Below are 25,548 nucleotides of genomic sequence, written 5' to 3' on the forward strand. Positions count from 1 at the left end.
AGGCAGGGGGTTGTCCTAGAGCCAAGGAGGCCAGACCTAAGGAGGGGCAGTGAGGGTGTCCGGTGCTTCTAGATGGTCCTGGAGGACTGGGCAATGGGATGGCCAAGAGGTCAAGACCCTGGAAGGAGTCTTCATGGGCCAGGCGTCTCGACAGACAGCAGAGGACCTGAGGCCAGCCCTGTCCCACCAAGCTGGCCAGCCGGAGAGGCCTGGAGGCCAAGAGAGCTGAAGCAGAGAGCAACGGGGCTGAGCTGACAGCAGGGTGTCCAGATGGCGAGAGCTCATGGTTCTGACCAAGGAAGAGCAGAAGGGAGAGCTCTCGAGGAGGCCAGGCCACATTGTGAGAGGGCACGCAGGACGGCTCGACCCTGCAGCCGGACACACACCCGCTGAGTGAGTTCGTTCTGGAAAACAGCCTCTAGGCTGCACAGATGCGATTCCAAAAACAGGAAAGCGGTCAGAAGTTACAATAATTATCATATTTATGGAAGAATGGTAACCTTTCCAGCTTTGAAGAAATAAAAAAAAAACACGCAAAGGAAAAAAATTCAAGTAAATAAAAACGTGAAACTTCTGAAGAATTAAAAAGGCCAAAAAGGAAAAGAAGAGGATCCTCTCTCACCTTTAATGATTTCAGGACTGGATATTTTGTGACTGGAGGCCACTGGCTCCACATGCTGGCACCTCTGTCACCTGTACCCATTCCCCCCACCGGCCCCCAAAACCCCTGGAGTCTCCCAGAGAGGACTGCAGAATGCAGCAGACCGCCCGAGAAATGGCATTTCCCAAAAAATGATCTGCAATAGTAGAGGAGCCCACACAGCTGGTCTGCCCACCTGTGCCCCGGCTCACTGGACCTGCCTCCACTACCTGGTGTCAGGTCTGATAAAGAAATGTGTAGGGCTCCTGGGGCACAAGCCACAGAAGACACGACCCTGGTGAGCAGAGAAGGGAAGCGGCGTTCTCATCCTGTAAGTTGGAGGAGTCCACCTGAGCCATAACGGACGAAGGGTGGAGTCTCTTCACCTTGAACTTCACACTGCACCTTCTGCCCCAACTACATGGCCAGGCTGAGCATGAGCCACCACATCTAGTGCTCCCAAACGATGGCATCGGGGCAGAGCTCCTCCCTGTGACTTGCCCTCTCCGAGTTCCTGCAGCCGCCCGCAGCACTGGGGCTCCAAAAGAAGCCCCCAGGCTACAAGTCAGCTGGCGATGCATTTCTCCTCATGCTCACCATCCACTCAGCATGTCCGTTTCCTTGAGCCTGTGCTCAAAGCATGGGGCTGGGAGACACAGATCCTCCGAGGGATGCAGGACCCCCACCCAGGTTGGGTTCAGTCTAAGTGCCCACACACAGACCCTGAGCCACCTGGCCGGAAGCCTGCAGGGCCTCTCTGCACTCCGCCTCCCTGCTGAGTTAGCCCTGACCATCCAGAACCTGTGGGGGAGGCTTTTCTCACTTCTGGAAGCTTCTCCCAGTGACACCTTTGGCTCTGGTCCCTCCCTTATTCTCTCTGCGCCGTGTTCTGAGAAGACTCTCCCCGGCTCTGTTCCAGCTCATCAATTTTCTTTTTAGGTTTCATCTAATACTGTTTAATTTTTCAAATAAAAAAGTCCTTATTCTGAAAAAAATTTCAAACTTGCAGACAAGCTGCAAGACCAACACAAAGAACGTTGTTTCTGAATCTTTGACAGGAAGCTGCCTGGGGTCCTGCCCCCTGGACTCGCTGGTGGGTTTCCTACAAAGAGGACATCCTGACACAAGCACGTCCAGACCCTGGGTGTCCCCCTCAGCCGGGCTGGTGCTCAGGACTCCTCCATCTGGAATGAGCCTTAGTGTTTCCTTGACTTTCAAGACCCCTGACCTTTGAAAATAAGAGGCCAGTTCTTGGGCAAAACAATTCAGGCTGTGTCCTTGCAGATGCAGCACTGGTCTGTCCTGTCACTGACTCAGGAGGGCCTGGCAGGTCCTCCCGCAAACTCACTTTTCTCCACTGGGAGTAAATACTTTGTGAGAGGCAATCGGGGATGATGGAGACACCCTGCTCTCACCAAACTCTCAACTCCTTTGCTACGTCAGCGTTGGCCCATAGGTGCCACTCTCTAGCACTCACTCCAATGCTCCAGCCATCTGGGTCTCAGCCAGCAGGGGCCCCTCGAGCAGCTCCCGTGTCCCCTCATGCCCTTACTTTCAGGCACCTCTTCTGCACCCCCTGCCCAGCCCTGGTCCCCTGAGCAGAGCAGAGAAGATGCATGTGGCCACAAGCCAGGCTTGGGTTCTCCCCAGGGGGCCACCTGCAGGCAAGCAGGCACATGCCTGTGCTCACACATATGTGCACACACACACGTAAACACACACTACTCACAGTGTCTTCCAGCCTTCCCTAAGCAGACACCATCAGTGCCTGGTTCAAGCACATTAGTGCCAAGGGCTGTATGGGAGGTGACAAAATGCTCTTCTCGGAAGTAAGAACGAACCAACATCCACTCCTCTTAACCATGAATAATCACTTTTCTTATTTGGAAATCAAAGTATCTGTAGACAAACTACCATATATACACTACTATATATGAAATAAATAATAACGAGGTCTTACTGGATAGCACAGGGAACTGTATTCAATACCTTATAATAATCTATAAAAACAAAAATATGAAAAAAAAATATATGTATAACTGACTCACTTTGCTGTACACCAGAAACCAACACAACATTTCATTGTCAATCAACTATACTTCAAACATAAAAAAAAAAAAATCTGTAGAGAATCGAAAAGACTAAGGAATCTTGATGCGGGGTGGGTGTGTACAACGACCCTGAGGGAACACCCACTCTCCCTGCACAGAAACCACCAGGGAGACATGAGTCCCCTTGGGCGCGGCAGGTACCGGCAGAGCTAGACCTATGTAAGCTTTCCTCATCTTCCCTCCAGGTCTTCCCCGCTCAGAGTCAACATGTCCAAATGAGGCAGCTCATCATTCCCTCTGTCAGCAAAGGGGCTCCTTACTGGCCCCTCCCTGAGCTGGGCTCTGTGAAGCCCCCCTCCGCCCCAGCCCATAATCAGGAGAACTGCTGTCATCTCACTATTTTTATCCAGGAGGTGAAGCGGAGACAGCTCTGTAGGAGGCCGAAGCCTGGTTTCATTCTGCACAAAGCAGTGCTCGGAGACTCAGGAGCAAGGCTCCGAGAGGCACTGCCAGGCTTTCCAACAGAGCCACCAGCCGACACAGTTTGGCCAGGCCTGGGCATCAAGCTGGCAGCAGAGGCTCAGAGCCACTCTCCCACCTCAGGGAGAAGCACCTCACTTCACGCAACGGGAAGGACTGCGTGGAGGGCAGTCCCAGCCTTTCTAACCAACTGCGCGGGCGCAGGCCCATCTGCCGCAGGGCATGAAGGCCTGGACCACACGCCATGCCTGCACCTGAGCCGAGCTCACGGGAAGCCAGGCCAGTGCCACGGGCGGCCCAGTAACAGTGCACAGAATGGGTGGGCAGGGGCCCGAGAGGCAGGTGAGCCCCAGCTTGGAGGCAGGTAGAGTGAAGGCTGTGGCGGCAGAACTTACAGGAATGTGAGGTAGAGGCACCCGCCCGTTGACCTGGACGCTCTCCTGCATCTCCCGGCGGTGCTGCTTGCGGATCCTGTACGGTGGGATTCCATCCCTGTCGGGAAGAAAGAGTCCAGTGTGAGCACAAGTAGAACGGCTCAGCAAAGCTCAGCTGAGCTCTGTATCATCTCAGAGCAGGGCTGGTGCAGCTGACTTTTCTGAGGCCTGACAGCTAAGAACAACTTTCATATTTCTAAAGTGGAGGAAGAACATGTGAGAGAGATGGTATAGGGTCCTTTACAAAAAACACCTGCTGCCCCCTGTTTTGTTGCGTAGGCAGGATATGGTGTGCCTACCCAGAAAGAGTGCTCTAAATGGGCTGGAAACATTTGACGGCTGTAAAATGGGTGGTCAAGACAATCTCGATGACGTTGGGAAAGATTTCCAAGGTTCCTATACTCTGCTTTCTTCCAGGGTAAATTGGTAAAGCAGTGTAATCTCTCTGAGGGATGCTCAAATTAGTTTTCTTGATGTAAGTTTTAGTTATAAACCCTTTTGAAGATTATGATAAACATATAAATCAAATTCTGTACTGCCTTTAACATCACTAAAGCACTCATTCATGAGACAGGCCAGATCTAACGGGTGACGCACTGTAAATACGCCATCCCTAAAAGCTCTGCAGCACTCTCCCGCTATTTAAAGCTACTCTGGGGAGCAGAACAGTCAACAGGAGCCTTCTCTGGATCCGTGCTTTCATGTCCCTGAAGGATCCTGCAGTAAGCTGCCTCCTTCAAGAGGTGGAAAAGATGGCTCTTCCAATCCTCTGCTCCAAAGACCCCAACCTCCCAGTTTTCTGGTGGGTGCAGTGAACATTTGTGCCAGTGATTCCTCGTGACCCCTCACCTTCTTCTCGAGCACTGCCCTCAGGGAAGGTCCTGGCAGAGCAGTGGTGTTCTTACTGGACAGCAGGATGCGAACACACAGCCATGGCAATTCTGATCTCATTGCACTAACTGCTAGACAGCCTAGTGAAGCCACCACTAAGCCCCTCAGTGCCCCAAGCACAGTGCTTAGTGTGTCTTGGTCTACATCCTGGGCAGACACACACCCACAGCTCAGTGGCTTTGTTGGCAGGCAGGGCTGCAACATTCTCTCTTAAAATCACACCCCGGAGTGCAGCCTGGGTGGAAAGGGTGCATTTTGGTTCTTTGGTTCAGAGCAGGGCAGAGAGAGGCTGTGATGGTGCCCCGGTGTCCCTGGCTGTCAGAGCCCCGCTTAGGAGCCACAGTGCAGCTGGCTCAGCGATCCAGTGGGGGACAGAGTGCTCAAGGGGATAGTCATCAAGGAACAAGAGAGTCAAGTGCATCTGAATGCCCTTACACGTCCCAGGGTTTGTTCAGGTGTCCTGAGCCACCACCCTTGTCTGTTTCTCATACACTCTGGGCACCTGAATCCACACACCTCTGAGGATCAGGCACTGGCCTCAGACGTCCACGTCTCCCAAGTCAGTGGACTGGGAAGCATTTCACCACATGGATGAGCTGTTGAGTGCAGAAGCCCCCAATAAAAATAATTTAGATGAAATACACCATCCTATTTATTGCCTCATGTACATTCAAGTGTCTGTCACAAGTTTACATTTCAAATTCTTAACTATTCCTATATTTCTGAGTCTCAGTGTAAATCAAGATAAACAGAATATCAGGGAAAATTATTTTTTAATTTTAGATCTTCCCTTTAGCAAACATATGTCCTTTTCCTGGAGAAAATGAAGAGATTAATTTTCATTGTAGTAACAGAGTCTTGGGGAAGGAGAAAACAGATCTTATGTTGTCAGCTGCTCCTGGAGGTCTGAGGGGCTGCAGCTCACTGTTACTCTTTTATACAAACTTTATATTCATGGCAGATGCTGTTACAAACCCCTAGTGATTTCCAATAAGAAATTGTTAAAAACATTTTATATTAAAGATTCAAACTAAAGGAGGATGTAATGATGAATGTGAAAAATCACACACGGGCTCAACCTGACAGGATGATGTCCACACCACGTGGTCACCAAAGGGGAGAGAGAAACCGTCCCAGACGCATGATGTGGGGCCGCCTAAGTCTGCTCTGAGACAGCATGTGACAACCTGTCCTGTTCACTAGAGGGCGCGGGGCAGGAAGCACGCCCCTTTTTAAAAACACAGGCAGTGCAAGGCACGAACTGGGAAGACAGCACACAGAGCAGGTCCCAGCATGGGAACGCGTGCTCACCTACAAAGGCAGGATCAACAGCATTCTCCCCACCTAAAGCTGTCTGACCTCCAGACTCTACACCCAGAAGGGACAAAGTCCCTGTGACCCACTGACAGCTTTCGGGGCCGCAACCCCACATGCTCTTGCAGGGACAAGACACCTGTGGATGCAGACATGGGCTCAAACCTGCTCACTTCACAGCCAAAGGCTGCCCCCACCCCGGCCCTGGGCCTGGGCCCAGCCAGAACCTTCCCCTCAGTGGTACTCAGACAGCAAACAGCTACGACCAAAAGTGAGGCAAGTCTGACACCCATGGGAGGCTGAGTTAGGGCCCCATGTGACCCAGCAGGCAGACAGGCAACACCCTGATGTGACAAGGGCATGTCTGACACCATCAAACTTCTGACACTTGCTGGGGTCCCAAAAGCCACTTGCCAAAGAAGGTGTCAAAAACAAGCCCTTCCCACAAGGAGGGCTTCCCTGGAGAGGACAGTGATAGACGAAGTTCACTGTCACCATTAAGGGATGTGGAGGCACAACATGGCTCATGAGGCCCCTGAGACCTCCTGGACGCGCAGCCTTGCGGCTGCCCCTGAGCCATCAGGCAAAGGGGCTGGCACAGAGCCACAATGAGTGGACGACATGCATTCTACATTAAGAGGGGGTGAGCACAGAGCAGGATGGGCTGGAGATGCCCTGCACAGCTGCGCAGCCCTCGGGGACAGCACGGTATCACCACCCGGGCCTACCCTGGATGTGCACCCCAGACACGAATACCAGAGAGACCTAGAGCCCAAGGCTCCGGCCCCAGCAGCTCTGAAGCCTGTCTCTACCTCACCCCTTGGCTTTCCCCTTCCAAAAGTTCCAGCAGCCTCAGCCTCGGAGAGGAGTAACTAACGCGGAAGTCGGTTCTGGTTTTCGTTAGGGGTTTTAATGATGCTCCCAGCACTGTAGATGCACTGACGTCAAGCTAGGGGAGGACCACCAGACACCCTCTGCAAACTCAGCCCTGCTGGGCCGGCCCAGGCTGCCACTCAGAGGGGCTGCTCTTGCCAGGCAGGGGTACTTACACGCTGCTGTCGGTGAGGGACAGGCTATCAGCATCGCTGGACAGGCTCTGCTGCTCACTGTCGTTGGCGCTGGTGGCTGGGGCGAGTGCATAGCCAGAGCTGACGTAGTAGGGGTTGATGGGCTCCCGCCAGGATCCATACCTGTGAACAAGGAGGGCACGTCAGCAGCTGCCGGACAACATCCTCTCAAATTAATCCAGAATCACCTGATATCCTAATACCTGAACTAAAAATGCAAACAATTCAGAAAAGAGAGCAGAAAGGGCAGGCATCTCCACCCCGCCTCTAGCCCCACCATTCTTCCCAGAGAGGTCAGCATCTTCCACATCTCTCCTGCGTCCAGGCAGACGTGGAAGTGGACACACAGTGTTACCTGGGGTTGTTTTTAATGCATGAAACTGCATACGGGCCACAGCTGTTCTGCTCTCCCTGCTTCCACAGAGCAGAGCCTGCAGACTCGTGCACGAGCCACAAAGCCAGCCCGCCCTCCCCACCACCTCATGGGGTTCTCACAAGAGCCTGATGACACAGCAGCCAGGACCCCTTCACAAGGGTCCTGAAGCTGCCCAGGACTCTCACACACAAGTCTGAGAACTGCCCCAGGATAGACATGGGGGACAGTGGGTGAGGGGGCCCCGCGGGCTTAACAATGGCTGTCACGCTGTCCTCTGGCCACTTCCTCCCAAAAGTAGTGACCATCCAGCACTCCATGGCTGGGACCACCACCACTCGTCATGTGCCGAACCAGAAACCAACCCTTGGTTTTAGTTTGCATTTCCCTGGTTGATGGTCAGGCTGGCCAGTCTGGGGTGTCACTTAAATTTCTTCCCCTTTATTTTATTATTTATTTTAATGGCGGCACTGGGGATTGAACCCAGGACTTCATGTATGCTTAAGCACACGCTCTACCACTGAGGTATACCCTCCCCTGCAAGTTCTTCCTCTTTAAACTATCTGTTCATACCTTCTGTCCATTTTCTATTGGGCTGTTTATGAGTATCTTAATGATTTACAGGCGCCTTTTAAATATTCTATTAACTTCTCATTACATACGTGAAAATATTTTCTCTCTAAATGTCACTTTTTAACTATTTACATTGAGTTTGGTATTACAAAACTTTTTTTATTTCTACAAAATCAGATTTACCAATCTTTTCCTTTACACATTTTCTTTGTATCTTACATAGGCCAGCCTTCCTCATTATAAATATATTATTAAAGATTATAAATATATTATTCTATTTTTCCTGAAATGCTTCAATAGCTTTTTTTAATTTAATTTTTACCTGAAATACGTGTTTGTAAAATCTACCTACTCCCTCACATCAAAATGGAGAGCCAGCTTTCAGCACTACATACTGAATAATCTACCTTGTTCTGAATGCTTTCAGATGCCATCCTTCCTCACATCTGACTCCCCTCACACACGCACCCACTCCTGGAGCCTAGGCTGTGCTGCTGCGTGCTTGCTATCCCCACACTGCCTCTTCCCCCCTCCCACCGAAGCCTCCCTTGGGAACAATATCGGTCAGTCTCCACAGCTCACAGTGAAGGTGGGAAATGACTGAGAGGTCTCTGAAGGCTATGACACGCAGGGGGCCCACCGAGCCTGGGTGGGTGCCCCCCAGCTCCCGCCTCATGTCTGATCACAGCGCTGGTGAACAGCAGCCTGCACTGACTCTGGGGACCCAGGCTGAGTCACCTCGTCCCTTGGACTTGAGTGTCCTTGGAGTGGGAAGAGAAGAAACCAGAATGCTTCCACATCAACGCAGCCCCGTGTGGACACCCACCTCTGGATGAACAGACCCTCTGGAAGGCCCAGTTCATGCTGTGCAAACTCAGGAAAAGGCACTTTAATGAGCAGTCCCAAGCCCTAGGTAGATCAGATGCCTGTCACACAGGGGACAGAGCTGGGTTGGAGAGAGGCCAAGCAAGGCCATCTCCCTTGGGGACCTAAGCTTCTGTGCTCCCAAGGCCACAGACACCAACAGTGCAGCCACAGTGCTCCTCCTATTCCACCGAGGCAACGGCAGTGGATGGTGATGTGGCTCATGACTCACCCACCAGCTCAGGATCAGGTGCTTGTCACCTCATGCCACCAGGGGTGGGGGGGTTTAGTCACTCAGTCACCAGGGTCTTTCTAACCAACCCACTGCAGCCTGAGGGCATCCTTGGAGACCACTAATGTGTTCTGGGCAAATGCAGCGGCAGGGCTGCAAAGGCTCTCAGGACGCATCATATCTAAAGGCCTTACGGGAAGGGATGGGGATATCTTCACAGACCTGGACAACCCATCCCTAGGTCCCATGCTTATGCTGATGTGGAGCAGACAAAACGATAGAGTCTGCAATGTCACTTTATTTCTAAATGACAGTCATTCCTCTGGTACTTAAAAAGTAAAGCTACCAACAGTGTCACTGTCACAAACACTGTACTGGAACTCTCATCACAGGGAGCTCTAGGTTGTGTCTCAGTTTTCCTGTGACATCACGGCCAACACCCCACACACCCTCGGGCTGCCCTCACCTTCCCCCACGCGGCAAGAACCATATTGAGCAGGACCAAGCCTTCAACTCCAGTGCATCTGAGATGGCCTGCCTTCCTCCCCAACAGGTCCTGGGTGTGTCTTCCATGCGCAGAGAAAGTCCACCTTTATGGCAAAAAGCAGGAAAAACGTGGATCCCCGCCAGGCGGATCTGCAGCTGCCAGGACAGAGCAAATCCCACTTGAGCTCCACACTTAGACACAAAGGGAAGAAAAAGCCAGACAAGACAGCACAGGAAAGAGGAAGAGCTATCAGTCAAGGAAGGGTTCACCTCTTTAAAGTTCTGGCAGTGAAGCTGGCTCTTAGGATGGAGACGGTTCTGCTCAGCCCTGCAGCTGAGCCTTCAATGCCAGCTGACAATAAAGTTCTAGGAAATTCCACAGGGGACACCTGGACGCTCCCTACAAGACAGCTGGGAACCAGAACTGGGAGGGAGTGTGCTCCTTGCATGTGCAGACACGCCCCGCACACAGACAGGCATTTAGGGAAACCTCGAGCTTTGCTGCATCTTTCGAGTCCTCAGAATAAAACCTGACGGGACCCCGCATTCTGCCTCCGTGTGGCCTGCTCTCTGGGGTTGCTGTTTGCAGGTCTTGGTTTTCCATCCTTTCACATTTAACCTCCCTAGATCCTTTTACTTTTGTGTGTCCTTTGTAAGCAGCCAGCCTCTTCCAGATCCACCTTGGCCATTTTTCCTTTTAATGGCGTCATTTGGTCCTGCTGCGTCCATTTGTGGTTACTGAGAGAGGACCCTCCATCTCGTCATTTGCTTTCTGTTTGTTGTATCTCTTCTGTTTTCTTTTGTTCTTTCTTACCTTCTTTTGGAATATTTATTTTCCCTGTCCTCCCTCTAATAAAGTAATAACTCTTTTACTGTTCTTTCAGTGGTTCCTGTAAAGATCACAAGAGGTACCCTTCATGCATCAAGTCCAATTAACACGGTCCAAATCAACCCCACTCATCTCCTCCACACCCATGTGCTGCTGGTTTTAATTCTACGTATGTCTCACATACGTAGACATACGTAGAATTTAATTTAATTCTGGATTTAATTCTACGTATGTCTCACACCTCACAAGATATCATCATCATCATCAGTCTTGTTTTATTCCGCCAACGGTCACCTAGAATTACCCACATACTTGCCCTTTCCTTCCTGTAGAGGGCATCTCCACCTGAGAGCACTTTCCTTCTGCCTGAAGAATATCCCTAAATACATCCCTCAGTAAGGGGCTGCTGGTGACAATTTTCTCAGTGTCTATTGGTCTGAAACTTCTTGATTTCCCCTTTATTCTTTAATGGTATTTTCACTGGGTTAGAATTCTGGTGGGTAATCATTTTCTATTTCTTGGGAAACTTGTGTACTTTCAGTGGAAATATAATATGGTACAGTGACCATGGAACACAGTATGGTAGTTCCTAAAAATTAGAATTACCACTGTTCAGCAATTTCACTTCTTGGCATATATTCACAAGAACTCAAAGCAGGATCTTGAAGAGACACTTGTCCACCCAGGCACTTTGAAAATATCACTCATCATCATTGACCTCTCCGCCTTGCTCCTAGGAAGGTGAGGAGGTGCCAGCCTCGCCCACCTGCCCCGCTTCCTAAGGCCAGAGTGCCACATCACTCCCACGTCTGGGATGCACAGGGCTCTGTCCTCTGTCCATCCCCCGTTCCTTACTAAATCCCAACGTGCCACAGACCAGCAGCTGGCAGCTCAACACTGACACACACACATCTTCCAAGGGTGGGTGGGTGGGAAGGATCCCCTTCCTCCCAGGCTGGCCTCAGCTCCTGGAGCCCAAGGGCCAGCCACATTCCAGCTTGCCTCCCTGGGCTCCCTTCTCCTCACCTGGGCTGCCACTCCTTCCTGTTTGGTTAGCTCTCCAAAGGCTTCAGTCCGGTTAAAAAAAAAAAAAAATTTCCCAGCATTTCTGGCCATTTTCAGCAGGAGGCTTGCCTGAACTGCCTGTTGTCCAAATGTGATTCCTTCATTTAAAATGAGACCTCCTATCTCCTGGAAACCCTCTGGATGAAAGATGACGCCTAACTTGCATGGCTCCCAGGCGGAATGTCATCAGACCTCTCCGCCCGCCCCACCACCTGCAGCCTGACCAACACACTCTCACCCACAGAGCAGCCCCACAGAGCCTGGCAGGCGAGGCCTCCCAGAAGCACTTCATCTCCTGTCGAGCATCCTTGAGCAAGAGTCTTGTGACTTTTTACTCAGAAATTCAGGCACAAACTGCATTATGCTTCACATTATCCTCTTGTTTGTTGTGGCACAAAAATAATGCCTTAAGTGGCTTACCAAGAAGTTCGCTCAGCATTCTAGAAACAAGCTCAACTTCCTGCCCTGCAGTGACCGCAAGCAGCATCTGAGCAGCAAGGCTCCCGTTCCCTGGAGGAGACAGTCCCTGTGCTGTCACTTTCATGGCAGTTGGTTGGGAACGTCAGGGACCAGACACCTCTCTCCCTAGACTATCTTTCCTAAGCAAGTTGGGAGGTTTCTGAAGAGCACGTAAGATGCAGTTCTGTGTTTGTCTTTTTTAATGTTTTAATCTGGCCAAATAAAACTGCAGTCACCTCAGGCATCTCTTAAAATTATATTTGTAATTCTACTGGTCCCCAAATCCCAAACCTGCCTGTGGGACCCTGATCCTTGCTAGTCACTTGGGCTTGGCCCATTCAGAGTTACTAACTGTAGCGTGTGGTGCCCACCACACTTCTGTCAGGTGAGAAGCTTCAGAGCAGCACCAGGCATGACGCGCTCACTTGCTGATTCAGGGATGCGGCCCAGCTACAGTCTGAGGTTCTGCAGGAGAGGAACTTGTCTCCCAGCCAGCGCTGCTGAGAACACAGCCAGCGAAACAGAGCTTGGGGTGCGGCAGGGGTGGTAACAATGACAAAGATCATTTTAGACGAGGAAAATAAACAGAGACTAGAGGAAAGGAGCTAGTTAGCCACGTGGCACACCGTCTCCTCAGCACAGCCCTGTGGCGCCCTCTGGGCCCTGGTCCCCAGCATCACGCAGCCCACTTCCTAACCCTGGGTGGCTAGAGTTGTTTCCCACCTAGGCAGCCTTGTGTCTTGCCCACAGTCCTTCTGCTCGGTGCCACACGTGCTGGAATTGGCAGGGCTGACCCCTAAGAAGTCACTCTCATCTTTACCAAACACCTGCACTTCACTTAGCTCGAGTCTCACCACTCCCCAAGCCCGAATCTTATGTGGGTAGATTGGCCTGGGCTCTGTGGGGTTCCTGCTCACACTAGGGTGCTGGATAAGTACAACTGCACGCCGTTAACAGAGGTCTGCCTTGGGAGCTATCGGGGTGGGATGCTTGTCACTTAGCTGAAATCATTAACCCAAAGGAACATAAAGTCCACTCCTAAGACAGCACCTCCTCCATCAAGACCTACAAACCACTAGTGGGGATGAGTTATACCTTCTAAATGAAACAAACCATCCTGAATGCGACCAGCGCTCCCCCTGCTGCAATAGCACATCCATACGTGTGCACGTTAGTGGTCCTTGGGATTTAGACGACGCCTTTCTCCCTGCCCCCGGGAGGGCGGCGAGGGCACAGTTGCCACATCTTTAAGAGGTAAACGCATGCTGACGTGACCCAGTCCAGCTCAGTGCCCCTCACCACGCTCACCCCTCCGTCTCTGCATGGGCAGCCTGCCGCACCTGGGAGCTCAAGACCTGAAGGCCTCCAGGCCACAGACATTTCAGGGTCTGAGTCACAGGGCCCCAGAAAGTGTGACAGAGTGGGGCTCTGCTGCGCTGCCCAGCAAAGGGCTCGGCTGTGGCTCCCAGTGGTCCAGGATCCTGAGTTGCATCCTCCCCACCCTACCCCACTGGTATCCTAAGTGGAGTTCCAGACCAGCCATTGTGTGCACTCCCACAGAGACGTGAGCAGAGGTGAAGTCCACCTGTGCCTGGGCCCCCTCCTTCCACGTAGTTCTTCTCCCCCAGCCCACAGGCTACTGCTGCCGTGTATCTTCATTTCATTCCATACACGATGTATTCTTAAACCCAAGGCACTTAAACAACAGTGCTCCAAACAATGTTACACAATTTATTCAGACTTTGAGGCTGTTTCCAACAGAAGGGCTGGTCAGAAGACCTTGGCCCTGGAAACAGGAATCTTGCCTTCTTTCATTTAGGGGTGAAGAGGGGGTAGTGTTCCTTCTTTCTCCTCAGTCTCCATCAAACTCTTCAAGGTGCAAGGACAGCCAGAAAACCTCCTGTTTCACAGTGTGGCCCACGCTTACCCCCTTGCTCACACAGACGCCAGCCTAAGACGGCTGTGGCTCAGGCTGGCCTGGTCAGCTGCGCCCCGCCTGCCCTGCACTGCTTCTCTCCACCTTCAGCGGGAATGGGCCCACTCTGCCGTCGGCTGTTCTGTGCCCGTGCCCATAAGCCAAGGACAACAGACCCAGAGCGAGCCCCACGGGTCTGCCCGCACTGGTAAGTGAGCAAGTGGTCTCGTCCAACGAGCAGCCACCTGCCCCAGGAGGGCAGAATCCCGCTGCCCCGGAAAAGCGCCAGGAGAGAGATGGGATCTTGTTCCTGCTTCTTTTCTTTTTAGACCCACGCATGGCCTCTACCCAGAGCTTCTCTCTCTAAGCAAATGCATGTATTTAGTTTTCAGATCACATACTGCACTTGTATATTCAAAAATAAGAAAGGTTACAAAGTTATAACCTTTATAACTAGATGAGTTTATTTTCCCCATTTCAGAGATGAGGAAACAGGATGAGGGCCACCCCACAAGCAGGAGCAAGGGCCTGGGCCTGCTTCCTGGATACCAGCCCTACCTCTGCAGGCCTGTGCCCTCCATCCTGCATCTGTAAGAAGATAACATGTCCCAGGTCCCCGAACTAGAAGCCTCAGATCTACAGCCTTCCCTGACCAGACCATTCCCCAGAACAGCAGAACAGAGGCCTGAAGCAGCAGTTTGACCAGTGCAGGGCCTGTAAGGCCCACAACTCAAGGCCACCTTGTTCCCTGCAAGGCCTGGGGTACCTGAGGGGAGGGAGTGTTCTAACTGTGAGATGAAAATTCAAGAGAGAGGATAAGAGAGTCAGAAGGCAGAACGAGGCCAGGCCCTCCGTCAGGGGCTACACTGGGGCCTCACTTTTTATCTTCCACACACTGGGCCTCACCAACAGGTTTGGGGAGGAGGATGTGATCTTGCATGGAAGGAAAAGCAGGGGACAGAGTGAGGGTCAGGTGGCCTGGCCAGGAGGGCGGGAGTTGCAGGAGGGAAGGCGGAGGGAAGGCAGCCTCTGATGAGCTACTCCAGCTGGGTTAACCGTGAGGCCTAAAGTTCACACCTTTTACTGTTAATGGAAACCCTGGAGGAAAAACAGGAAGAGCCAAGAAAGCAGCCTGGCTTCCAGCTTCACTTTGCTGTGCTCTGGCTGAGCTGCCCCCTAGCACAGCCCCGTCCTTGCAGAGTGCTGCCTCATTGTGCTTCTCAGCAAGGCCACCAAGGTGACATGGTGGCGACACCGCACTCACCATCAGCCCTTCACCGGGTGGATCACAGACGACACGGTCAGCACCCACGCTGACGGCTCCTCAGGACGAGGGTCCAAGATGTCACAACACCCTAATCCACTCTTCCTCCCGCCCTCCGTGACTCAAGCACGAGAACGTGACCCGACGGATGCACTTGCTGGAGCTCACTTCCTCCTGTCACACCTCCGCCCAGGACAACCTTCAGAGCTCCTGGAAACAAAATGGAGGCAGACGCTGACATGGCACACAGGCGAGATCCTTGCACAGATGGACATCGCCAGTGTCTGGGGCCCAGAGGACACCAAGCCCACTTCTGGATGCTCTACAAGTGAGCATCCCTGACCTGGTGGCATCCCCTCCTCCCCGCGTGGCCTGGATGGTCCACCAAGCTCCCTCCCCAACACAGACGGGCACTGTTGCGTGGACCACTGCAAGAGTCACTTGTGGTCACGTGTGGCCACTTCGTAACACAGTGCTCTCCCGCCACCCTCCATACCTGAGAACTGAGCTGCATGCACCCTGCTCTGAATGAAGCTTTGGTTCTAAATGTTCTTCAGGCTCCCATAACTTTCCATTAAGAGTCAGTGAAAACGGTCTCGTCCCCTGAAAGTACCTAACAAATTGCTATCTGCCTGCTGTCAGCACACTGCAATCATCCACGCACCCAGCTAAGTGGGCTCACAGACCACATCAGCTAAACTAGCCACAAAGGGACAAATGCCTTAAAATGACTCTTAAGAGGTAAGAAGAGAACACCAATAATGCAACACAGGCTAATGCAGTTTAAATTGGAAAACTACAAAGAGTTACAAATTTATACCATGATAGTGTCATTTAGAGATTTAGAAAACAGGTCAAGCTTCCACACTGTCCCTTAAACACACACACTCGTAAATTCAAGAGACTTCAGGCTTGTAAATCTGCAAACCTGGAAATCAGGCCTTTCTCACCAAACACCTGAAGAGAACATTGTTAAATCCACTTAATATAAAAATTAACAGCAAAAAAATCTAACACTGAAAAACCAAAAATTAACTGGCCAGCCCAGTCCCCCTGGTGTGAGGGAAGCTGCTCAGATTCTCTGACTGAGAAGGCAGCAGAGGGAGCTCTGTCACTAGGAGTCACCAAGAGCAGTGTCCAGATCTGCCTGTCCCACCCGCCACCCTTCTTCCTCCTCCTGCCACTCGAGGTCCCCTATCCTCACCAGAACCTACCCTCCACCCTTGGCCACACCACTGCAGTGGGTGGACATCACTGTGAAAAAGCACAGCAGGCAACGGGCACAGGAGAGCACAAGCCACTCCGAAGGCCTCTGCTCCTGAGAGAGGGCACAGATGGCTGTGTACACAGCATAGGATGGCACGGCCTGCTGCTGAAAATCATCATGGCCACTTGGAGAGGCCAGCGCCCTTGTCTCCTGCAGTTGTGAAGGACGGAGGTGGCATTAACAGTGAACATGGACACTGGGTGATGGGCCAGGGATGACAGACACACACTCAGCAGTGCTACATGCACAGGCCTACGTGACCCTGAGACAGACACAAGCCTTCCACGAAGCACAGTAAGCCCACGCGGAGTCTGGACATTCTGGCCTACACCAGGGTCCACGGGAGATGCTCCCATAGCCACAAGCGCCTGCACCCCCTTGAGTCTCTCTTCAAAAAGGGTTGTGTCCTGTCCCACTGACCTGAGCCTGAATGCACAGCTGTGCTGCAGCCCTTGCACTGCCCTGACCATGGGTCTGGGTGGTGTGGCCACAGTGGCAGCGAGCAAACACAAGCTCCACTGCGGACCCAGCTCCCACTGGCCACACCACCCACTTGGCACACCACATGTGGCCTCAAGAATGTCCCCAGCACCACCTGTCCCTCCTCACGGCCTGTCTGTCCCTCAGAGCCCTCCCCATGCAGCTCCAGATATCTGGTCCCAGAGACCACCACTGGTTCAGGGAACCAGATCTGTGCTCAGCTCTGAGGGTCCTGGTGAGGCCCTTCAGCTTTCCGGCGTCCAGAGCACTGGCAGAGACAGTGAGAGGCAGAAACCCGTCTCAAAGCAGCACCAGCAGAAGGCAGGTGGGTGGTCTCGAGAGGCTGGATGATCCCCTTCAGAGCGTCATCCTCGTTCCCCAAGACCAGCTCCGCCAGAGCCCAGAGCACACAGCTGACCTCAGTCAAGGACTGGCCTCAGCCCCATTCACATCTGAGATGCACCCCCTTGTTCAGGGAAGGGACTCTGGCACCAGAGGGCAGGGGGACAGTCACTGGGCAGACAGAAATCACGGATCCCACTGCCACCAGCTTCTAGAAAGGTAAACCAAGGGTGTGGCCTAGGCTCTGGCATGCGCAGTCCTGTATTCCAGAGGAGGGGCACGTGGCCTTCACTGTCTCAGGGACCAGCAAAGAGCCTGCACACAGCCAGCCCAACACATCCAGGACCCTCTGCGTTGGTCAGCAGCCTCCATGGGGTGAGACTTTCAGCCAATTATCAGAGAGCGGTTGTCGACCGTACCAGGGATCAGCATGTGGACACCTCACCGATGATTCCAGTTACTCCAAGTGCACCTTCTTGTCTGGTCCCTCTGGAGCCTCCTGGGAATGAGGGGATGGTGGGGACAGGAGGAGGCTGGAAAGCTCAGGCAACGAGCACTGATGGGCGTCTGCTAAGGCATGTGGGGATCCTGGGCCGGGTCATGAGCAGCTTCCAGACTGACTGGGCGACACTGTCCAGCCAGACTTCAGGGGTGAAAAGAAGCTCAACGAAAACAATGTCACAGGCTGCTCACAGCCTGAGAGCACAGTCATAAACCACACACAACTTATGACATATACTGTTTTGATGAGACAAGCGGCAACTTGTACTAGAAACAGAGTGTCCATGTTACTCTCCTCAGCACCACAAAAACCACCAAGGGGGAAGGCCTGCTGGCTGAGCTCAGCCCTGCCAGGGTGTCACCTACCTGCACCCACGGAACCAGCAGGCAGGGTACCCAAGCTCGGCCAGCACCTGTTACCCTGTGAGCACTCGCAGCAAGCAGCTTCCAATGACACCAGTGCCTCCACAGAGCCTGGACCTTGCTGACCTGAGTGACGGCGCCTGCGCAGGGGCCCACCTGTCATAGCTCCACAGAAGCAAACAGCTGGGCTCAGCCCACACCTTCAGGGAACCGGATACTGTGTGCCCTCTGGTTCTAAAAGCCCAGATCCCTGAGATGAAGGCACAAAAACTGCTTTTTAAAAACAGCTTTGCTGAGGTGTGACATACAATAAACTGCACATAATTACAGAGGACAGAGTGAGGAGTTCTGACGCACATCCATACCCAGGAGGCCATCACCGTGGACCAAGATGTGAGGAGTCCTGCCTGTGTTCACCAGGAGGTCATCACCTTGACTGAGACAGCGAGGGCATCCATTCTGTAGTCTCCTGCACTCCTCTGTGATCCTGTCCAGCACCCTCCCCAACCACTGTCACCAGAGGTTAGTCTGTGGTTTCTAGAATTCTACAGAAATGGCACCAACAGGGAGCACATGCTCCCTTGTGTCTGGTTCACTCACTGGGTGCACTGCTTCCGAGACCCACACAAGATGCAGGCCATTCTCCACACCGACAGTCTGTTACTTTCTTGCCAGGCAGAGCGGAGTAGAGGCACCACCTGCTAGGCAGTAGCCCCCAGGCTGGGCCTAGAGTTAAGGGGTGCATGGTGCCTCCTGGCCCTTCACTTTACCAACGGGAAGGAATGGGAGTCTAGACCCACGTCTAGGGGGGTGGGCTCTCAGACCTAAGCTCTTTCCTACCGCCCTCAAGGAGCCCTCAAGGAGCCAGCAGCGGAGTGAGGAGGTCACCACCCAAACCCAGACAGACATGGCCAGCCTTCACTCAGGCTCTGCCCAGCGTCCGCTTGTTACTCACAGGCCCGTCCCTCAGGAGGAAGGAATGAGGGCCCACCTCCTAACAAAGCAACTCACTCCAACAGCTTTGTCTTCTCACACTACAGCAACTTCAAAACCACAAAGAAATGACCGAGACAAAGGTACTAGATGGTTAAGATGGACATTTCCTCGTTTCTGACTAACCTCTATGCAAAATGCAGAGCAATGACCCACACGTAAGATGTGCTTTTCTGAGCCACAGTGACATTTAAGTGCACGATGTCCACATTCACACAGATGCTGTTACTTATAAAACAAATAATTTGCTATCTTTGCAACCAAAGGTGAAAAAGTTTATACTAAAAAATGGGATAGAAATCAGGCCAACGTCAACTATAAAAATCTCTATTGTACATCCTCCATGCAAAATGAGAAATTTGGCTTCTACGCAAATGATCAGCCAAGGTTAGCAGAGCCCCCAACAAGCCCCCATCTACACAAGGATTGTGCGCTCTGTTTAGATGACAGACACTTGGGGTCACTGCTGGGGGCAGGAACAGGTGATATCAGAGGCTGAACAGGCACCAAAGGGCGTGCACACTGCCTCTGTGACAAAGCTCAGAGATAACTCAGGATGGAGGAGATGCAAGGCTGAGAGAATGAGTCACCTGGCGGCATCAGGTGGGAGCTGCCTGCTCAGTCATCACATTACCTGTGTCATGAATTTGCCTTCTGGCTCCACATTCTGTAAGGCATTTTATTTATTTTCATTACCAGCTGGCACATCCCACCCATTACTATGAATAAACTCTGAATAGCACAACACATCAAAAGCCACTTAAGGTCACAATCCAACAGCAGAACAGGAGGATATCTGTTCTACGGAACAGGCACAGCACAGACTGGGCATGGTGGCTGCTCACACCTGCCTGCTAAGAGGCAGACAGTGAAGAATCCTGGCTCCAAAATGGCCCCAGGGCCCAATCCCCCTTTACCACCACTTGTCAGCTACTGACCTGGGGTAACGTCACCATTCCTCCCGCAAAGTGGAACGATATGGTCGCCTCTTTGAAAGGGTTCTGAACATCCTACGGAATAGCACACACAAAGTGCTGCCAAGGGCCAGACAATGCAGAAAGCCCTCAATACAGATGAGCAACTATGTGTCCTGCACAGGATCCCTCACATGGAGCAGGAGACAGGCTGGGTGGCAGAAGTTTTGGGTCACAGTTAAATCCCACAGTTCCACTAATTTTCCATAAGAGTCAGCATGAATGCCTAAGCAGATTCAAGGCTCCAAGAAGTCAGAATAATACTCATAGGAAGCCATGACACACAGAAGAGAAAGTGGGGGGTGAGGGTATCCCCATTTGGTATCATTTCCTTTCTGCCACAATTCTTATATGGGGCTACACTACTCAAACCAGTAACTCTTTAAAATAACTGCTGAAGATTCACATTATGAGTTACATGAATTAGGAGCCCATTTTCACAGGGAGATTCTAGAGGAATCTACATAGAACAGTGCTATCTCTGAGCAGTGGGATGCCAGATCATTTTTTACTTAACCAAATTTTTAAATTTTCCTGCACCAAATACATTTCTTATATAACTGATGATAATGTGTCTGGATATTCTTTGCTGCAGAGTAGCTGTTGAAATGTATGGAACAATATACATGAAGAGCACTTTGAAAATCACAAAGTATTGTACAGAAGTCACCTATAGAACGTCCCCACAAGGGCTTCAAGTGGTAACTAACCAAACCAGAAGCCCCATTCCCCTCTGCTGGGTTACTGCACATTTAAATAGGCTTTGCTCTGCTAATGGCCATTTTCTCCAATGTCAGCAGAAGTCTCTTTGGGGCCTGGACTTATACAAATGTTTTACATTAGGTTTTTAGGTTACATGGATCTGATGGAGAGGAACTTTATGTAGTAGTGTTTAAAAACTGGAACATGATGTTTCACAGAATGTGCCATCTTGATTTTTAACGAGTCATTCTCATTTCAATGGCAGGGCCTGCTGGAATACCCTCCCCTGGAGACTCCAGCCTGGACCCCTGGAACAGAAGCTCTGAGGACTCTACCAGTCCCAAAGAAGAAGTGCCAGTCACACTTCATAAACTCAGACAAGTCATGACTGCGATAAACATTTACAAGTGGCAACTCCCAACAAATTGTAGGCAATTTAGAGTAATTTACAGAGATACTATCTGTGCCTATTTCTGAGGTCTTTCAAACTGAGCTAGAGACTCTTGGACATAGGTCCCCGCTGATTTCAAAATAGCAGATCCCATGGCTGACCCATGATCTCTTTAACACAGGCCTCAATCAGTCATCAGTCAAGAACCTGAAATGAGGCACAGAGGCTTATAGCTGCAACCCCGAGGTCCCACAAAACTCTGCTTAGGAGACTGGTTTTCAGTGAAGCTACAACATCAAATCAGTGACTTCTAAAAACATGGCTTATTAAAAATTTTAAAACATCTGCTTATGAACCTAGTCAAAGTCAAATTTCTGATCATAAAATAGAATGACTTGTTCTCGTGATGCAATTCAGAAATCAGGAACTCCAAGCCTCATGTCACTCTTTCCCTTCACAGCATCACCAGGTAACCCTCAGTTCCTCTCTGAGCTCACAGAGCGCATGGCAGCCCTATACCCACACAACACACGTTTCCTCGACTCAGCACATACAAGAAGTGTGTTCAGAAAATGAAAACTTGAGGGAAAATGTCTGCAATTATTTTTTCTAAGAGTTATTTGGAAACTATATTCAATATCTTATAATAACCTATAATAAAAAATAGGAAAATAAATATATGTATATGTTGGTCTGAAACATTACATTGTACACCAGAAATTGACACACTGTAAACCGATTATACTTCAATATTTAAAAAAAAGGTATTGGATTTTTCCACCTGTGAACTTTCCTTTCACAATGTTTCAAAAGGATTTTCTTTTTAAAAGAGCTTCACTGTATCCATATGAACTTAACAAGACCACCTTGTGAGGAAGCCCAACTACGTTGAGATACACCCAATGTTCCGTATGTACATAGAATGTATAGTGATGACTAGACCTTGTGGCAACAAATGGCCTGGGCTGCTTTTACTTGCCAGTCTTTTTGTTCACAGGGGAATGATTTATCTTTAAATTATCTCCAACACAACTGCATGTGGCACCACAAAGCAAATGAAATTTCAAAGAAACAAGGTGCAAGTCTGACATTCCTTCAATGCTGTGATGACCAACAATGTGTCTCTGTTGCTGGCCTAAGCCTGGCTCTGATGGCTGCCTCAGAGCAGAGCACCAGGCCTGATCAGGCCAGTGTCCCTGGAAGGCTGCGTGGAGGGTGAGGCACAGCCACGTCACTGATGGGAACACCTGGGCAGAGTTGGGGGATGGTGCAAGGGCTCCAGCACAGGTGCATCTGAGGGTCTGTTTTCTGTCCCCAGCAACAGTGTTGGTGACACGGGCTCCAACAGGGGCATCCTTCACATCATGTCCAGCGGGTACATGTGTCCCACACACATGGCACATGCAGGGCTGAGCCAATCTGGTCTGCTCCCTGGGTAACACTACATCCACCAGGGCCCTGATCTGTCTCTCATTTGGGCCAGTTTGCTATGTTTACACTCTGCCCCAACAATGAACTTGGCCACTCATCCATCCAGTCAACTCTGTCACATGGGGAATGGGGCAAAAGTGGATGAGAGCAATGTAATTCAGAACACAAAGAAAATCCTAAAGATGTTTACAGTAATTAGCAAAGTCATCTTTACACCTGAAAAATGAATGCATATGTAACAGATCTAGAGCTCACCCTCAATGTATACCACAGTCTGTGATGGACCTAATTTTTTAGGTCACGTCCATTCCTCTTAAGAATATTCCTACTTTAAAATGCATTAAGCATTAAAAATAGAAGAATATGTTCATATTAATTTGTAGCTGCATAAAGACACTTTGGAAGGACACATAATTATTCAGATTATTTACCTTTAAGCAGTATTGAGGGGGCAAATGGGGTAGGTGTTTGGTTCTTGAGAAATACTTGCATTTTATAACCTAGGGAGCATATACTTTGACTTCCACTTGTGCACCTGACTATAGCAGGCCCTTGCCGTGGTCTGTAGAAGGGACACCCCTGAAGAACACAGCTCTCCAGACAAGTGCCATGGACACCACAGGGCAGAACAGCCTCTGGGCCCAGAGGCCATGTGAAGGCAGGTCTGGAGAAACAGGGACACACCTGTAAATACTCAGCTCTTCGTAGATTTTTCTGACTTTTAAAACCACGCAACAGAACTATCTGACGTCAGGGTTCATCTAAATCAAGCTCTAAAAAAACAGCTGATAAGTAAAATAAAGTGAGCTTTGGACTTCCACATGCTGCATACCAAACCACCTGTGAGGACAATTAGACAAAGATGTTTTAATCTGTTTTAAGACACCAGAGCACTACCAAGGCAATGAGGTCCTAAGGGGCCAAAGCACTAGAGATAAATGGTAAGTCATATCCATAGTCCCACTTCTCTCCTTGACGTTCTCCAGCAATGACTAATAGGCTGAAAATGAAAGGCAAACTTCCAGAATTCTTAAGTGGGTGCTCATCGTATACCAAAGATGTGGGCCCTGGTGAAGACCCCAGGCTTTCAGTCAGGACCCCAAGGGGCTATATCCAAGGAGAAGGCATATAGCAGCCTGCCCAAAGAGTAAAGCCCAGTGTTCCATCAGATGCGTTCCAGGCTAGAACAAGGTGATTGGTCCCCACACTAAAGTCCAGTCAGAAACAAAAGTAAACTCACACTGAAGAAAAATATGATTAGGAATTTCAAAGAATCTCTAAACTGTTCGTATACAATGTCTGGTATTCAATAAAAAATTGCCTAACATATGAGGAGATGGGACCAATTGACTCAAGAACAAGAAAAAAAACAGACAATAGAAACAGAAGCACAAAATACCCCCATTTAAAAAGTACAGGACATTAAAATGCATGTGATTAATGTGTTCAGCAAGTTAAAAGACAAGTTGGAGAGTTTGAGCAGAGAACTGAATATTAAAAAAAAAAAGGAATCAGCAGGGAGGCTATAGCTCAGTGGTACATATGCTTAGCATGCATGAGGTCCTGAGTTCAATATCCGGTACCTCCATTTAAAAAAAAAAAGTCAAATGAACATTCTAGAATGGAAAAATACAACAGAAGTTAAGAACTCAACAGAGAGGCCTAATAGAAGGGTACATACAATGGAAGAGAAATTAGTGTAATGTAGAAAGGTCTGAAAAATACATATACTGAAGTATGGGGAGAAAAAAAAGACAGAAACTACTGTAAAGGCTTAAAAAGAAGAAAAGTCTAACACAGGAGTAACTGGAATCCCAAAAGGAGAGGAGAGGAGAGAGAGAGAGAGAAACAGAGCAGAAGCAATATTTGAAAAGCTAGCTAACAGAGAATTTCCCCAAATTCATGAAAATCATCAAGCCACAGATTCCAAAAGTACTTCAAACCTCAAGCAAGATAAACAAACATGACAGAAAAACTTCAGTAGTTTTACCAAAGACAAAGAAGAAAATCTTAACAGTGTGACCAAAAAGTAACAAATTACCTCAATGGTACAGCAGTGAGATTGACTTCACAGACACAGTGGCGTCCAGAAGGCAGAGGAACCAAGCCTAAAGGGTCAACCTCAGGTTCTGTGCCCATCAAGAGCTTTCTTCAAAAGTTGAAGTGAAATAAAGACATTTTCAGGCTATCAAAAACTGAGAATTCATCACCAGTAACTATACACCAAAAGAAATACTAAATAGAGTTCCACGTGGAGAAGAAAAATGACCCCAAATGGGACACTTAGAGAAACAGGAACAAATAAAATGAAATGGGATGGGGAAATATTTGAGTAAATCTAAGTTTAAGTACTGACTGTACAAAAATAATGATCATGTCTTAAGGAATTTAAAATACATATACAAACAAAATAAACAAACGCAAAAAGAGCAATGGGGGAGTATGTAATTGGTGTGAGTTTAACCCTGAGTCTTTGCAATTTCCAGTAAGTGACAAGAACCAACTTACATTATACTCGAATAGGTCAGGGAGGCATGCTACCATCTCTAGAGCAACCACTTAAAAAGCAGTATGCATTCAGCATCACCAAACCAGCTTTACAATAAATGTTAAAGGAACTTCTCTAGTCATCAAACCATAATAAAAGAGAACAAAAAGAAGAGAAAAAAAAAAAGACCTAAAAAAAAATTGCTTTGGCAATTTGGGGGTCTTTTGTGGTTCCATTTAAATTTTGGAAATGTTTATTCTAGTTCTGTGAAAAATGTTGTATTTTGAAAGGGGTTGCACTGGATCTGTAGACTGCTTTGGGTAGTATGGCCATTTTTGATAATGTTGATTCCTCCAATCCAAGAGCACAAGATATCTTTCCATTTCTTTGTATCATCTTCAATTTCCTTCATCAACATTTTAGTTTTCAGAGAATAGGTAACCTCCTTGGTCAAGTTTATTTCTAGGTATTTTGTTGTTTTTGATGCAACGGAAATGTATATGCCAGTTAAAAAATACTGGTTTTTGAAGCAAAACAAAAACAAAAACAAAAACAAAAAACAACGAAGGGCCGCAAATGACAAAATATCCTTTTTATGGGTGAGTTGTATTCCATTGCATATATATGCTACATCTTCTTTATCCATTCATCTATTGATGTGTACTTAGGATGCTTCCAT

At 49.6% G+C, this 25,548-nt stretch overlaps 1 protein-coding gene across 2 annotated transcripts in view; it reads right to left on the minus strand.

Moving 5' to 3' along the window:
- AXIN1 (axin 1) overlaps nucleotides 1–25,548 on the minus strand; it is a 58,463-nt gene that overhangs the window by 14,004 nt on the left and 18,911 nt on the right. For both annotated transcript variants that reach the window (XM_072942283.1, XM_072942282.1), the window contains exons 3-4: nucleotides 6,860–7,000; nucleotides 3,567–3,663 (exon numbers count right to left, since the gene is read on the minus strand). In XM_072942283.1, coding sequence (XP_072798384.1) covers nucleotides 3,567–3,663; nucleotides 6,860–7,000 — 238 coding nt within the window. The remainder of the gene's footprint in view (nucleotides 1–3,566; nucleotides 3,664–6,859; nucleotides 7,001–25,548) is intronic.

Source organism: Vicugna pacos, chromosome 18 (genome assembly GCF_048564905.1).
Source record: "Vicugna pacos chromosome 18, VicPac4, whole genome shotgun sequence".
In the NCBI taxonomy this organism is placed as follows: Eukaryota; Metazoa; Chordata; class Mammalia; order Artiodactyla; family Camelidae; genus Vicugna; species Vicugna pacos.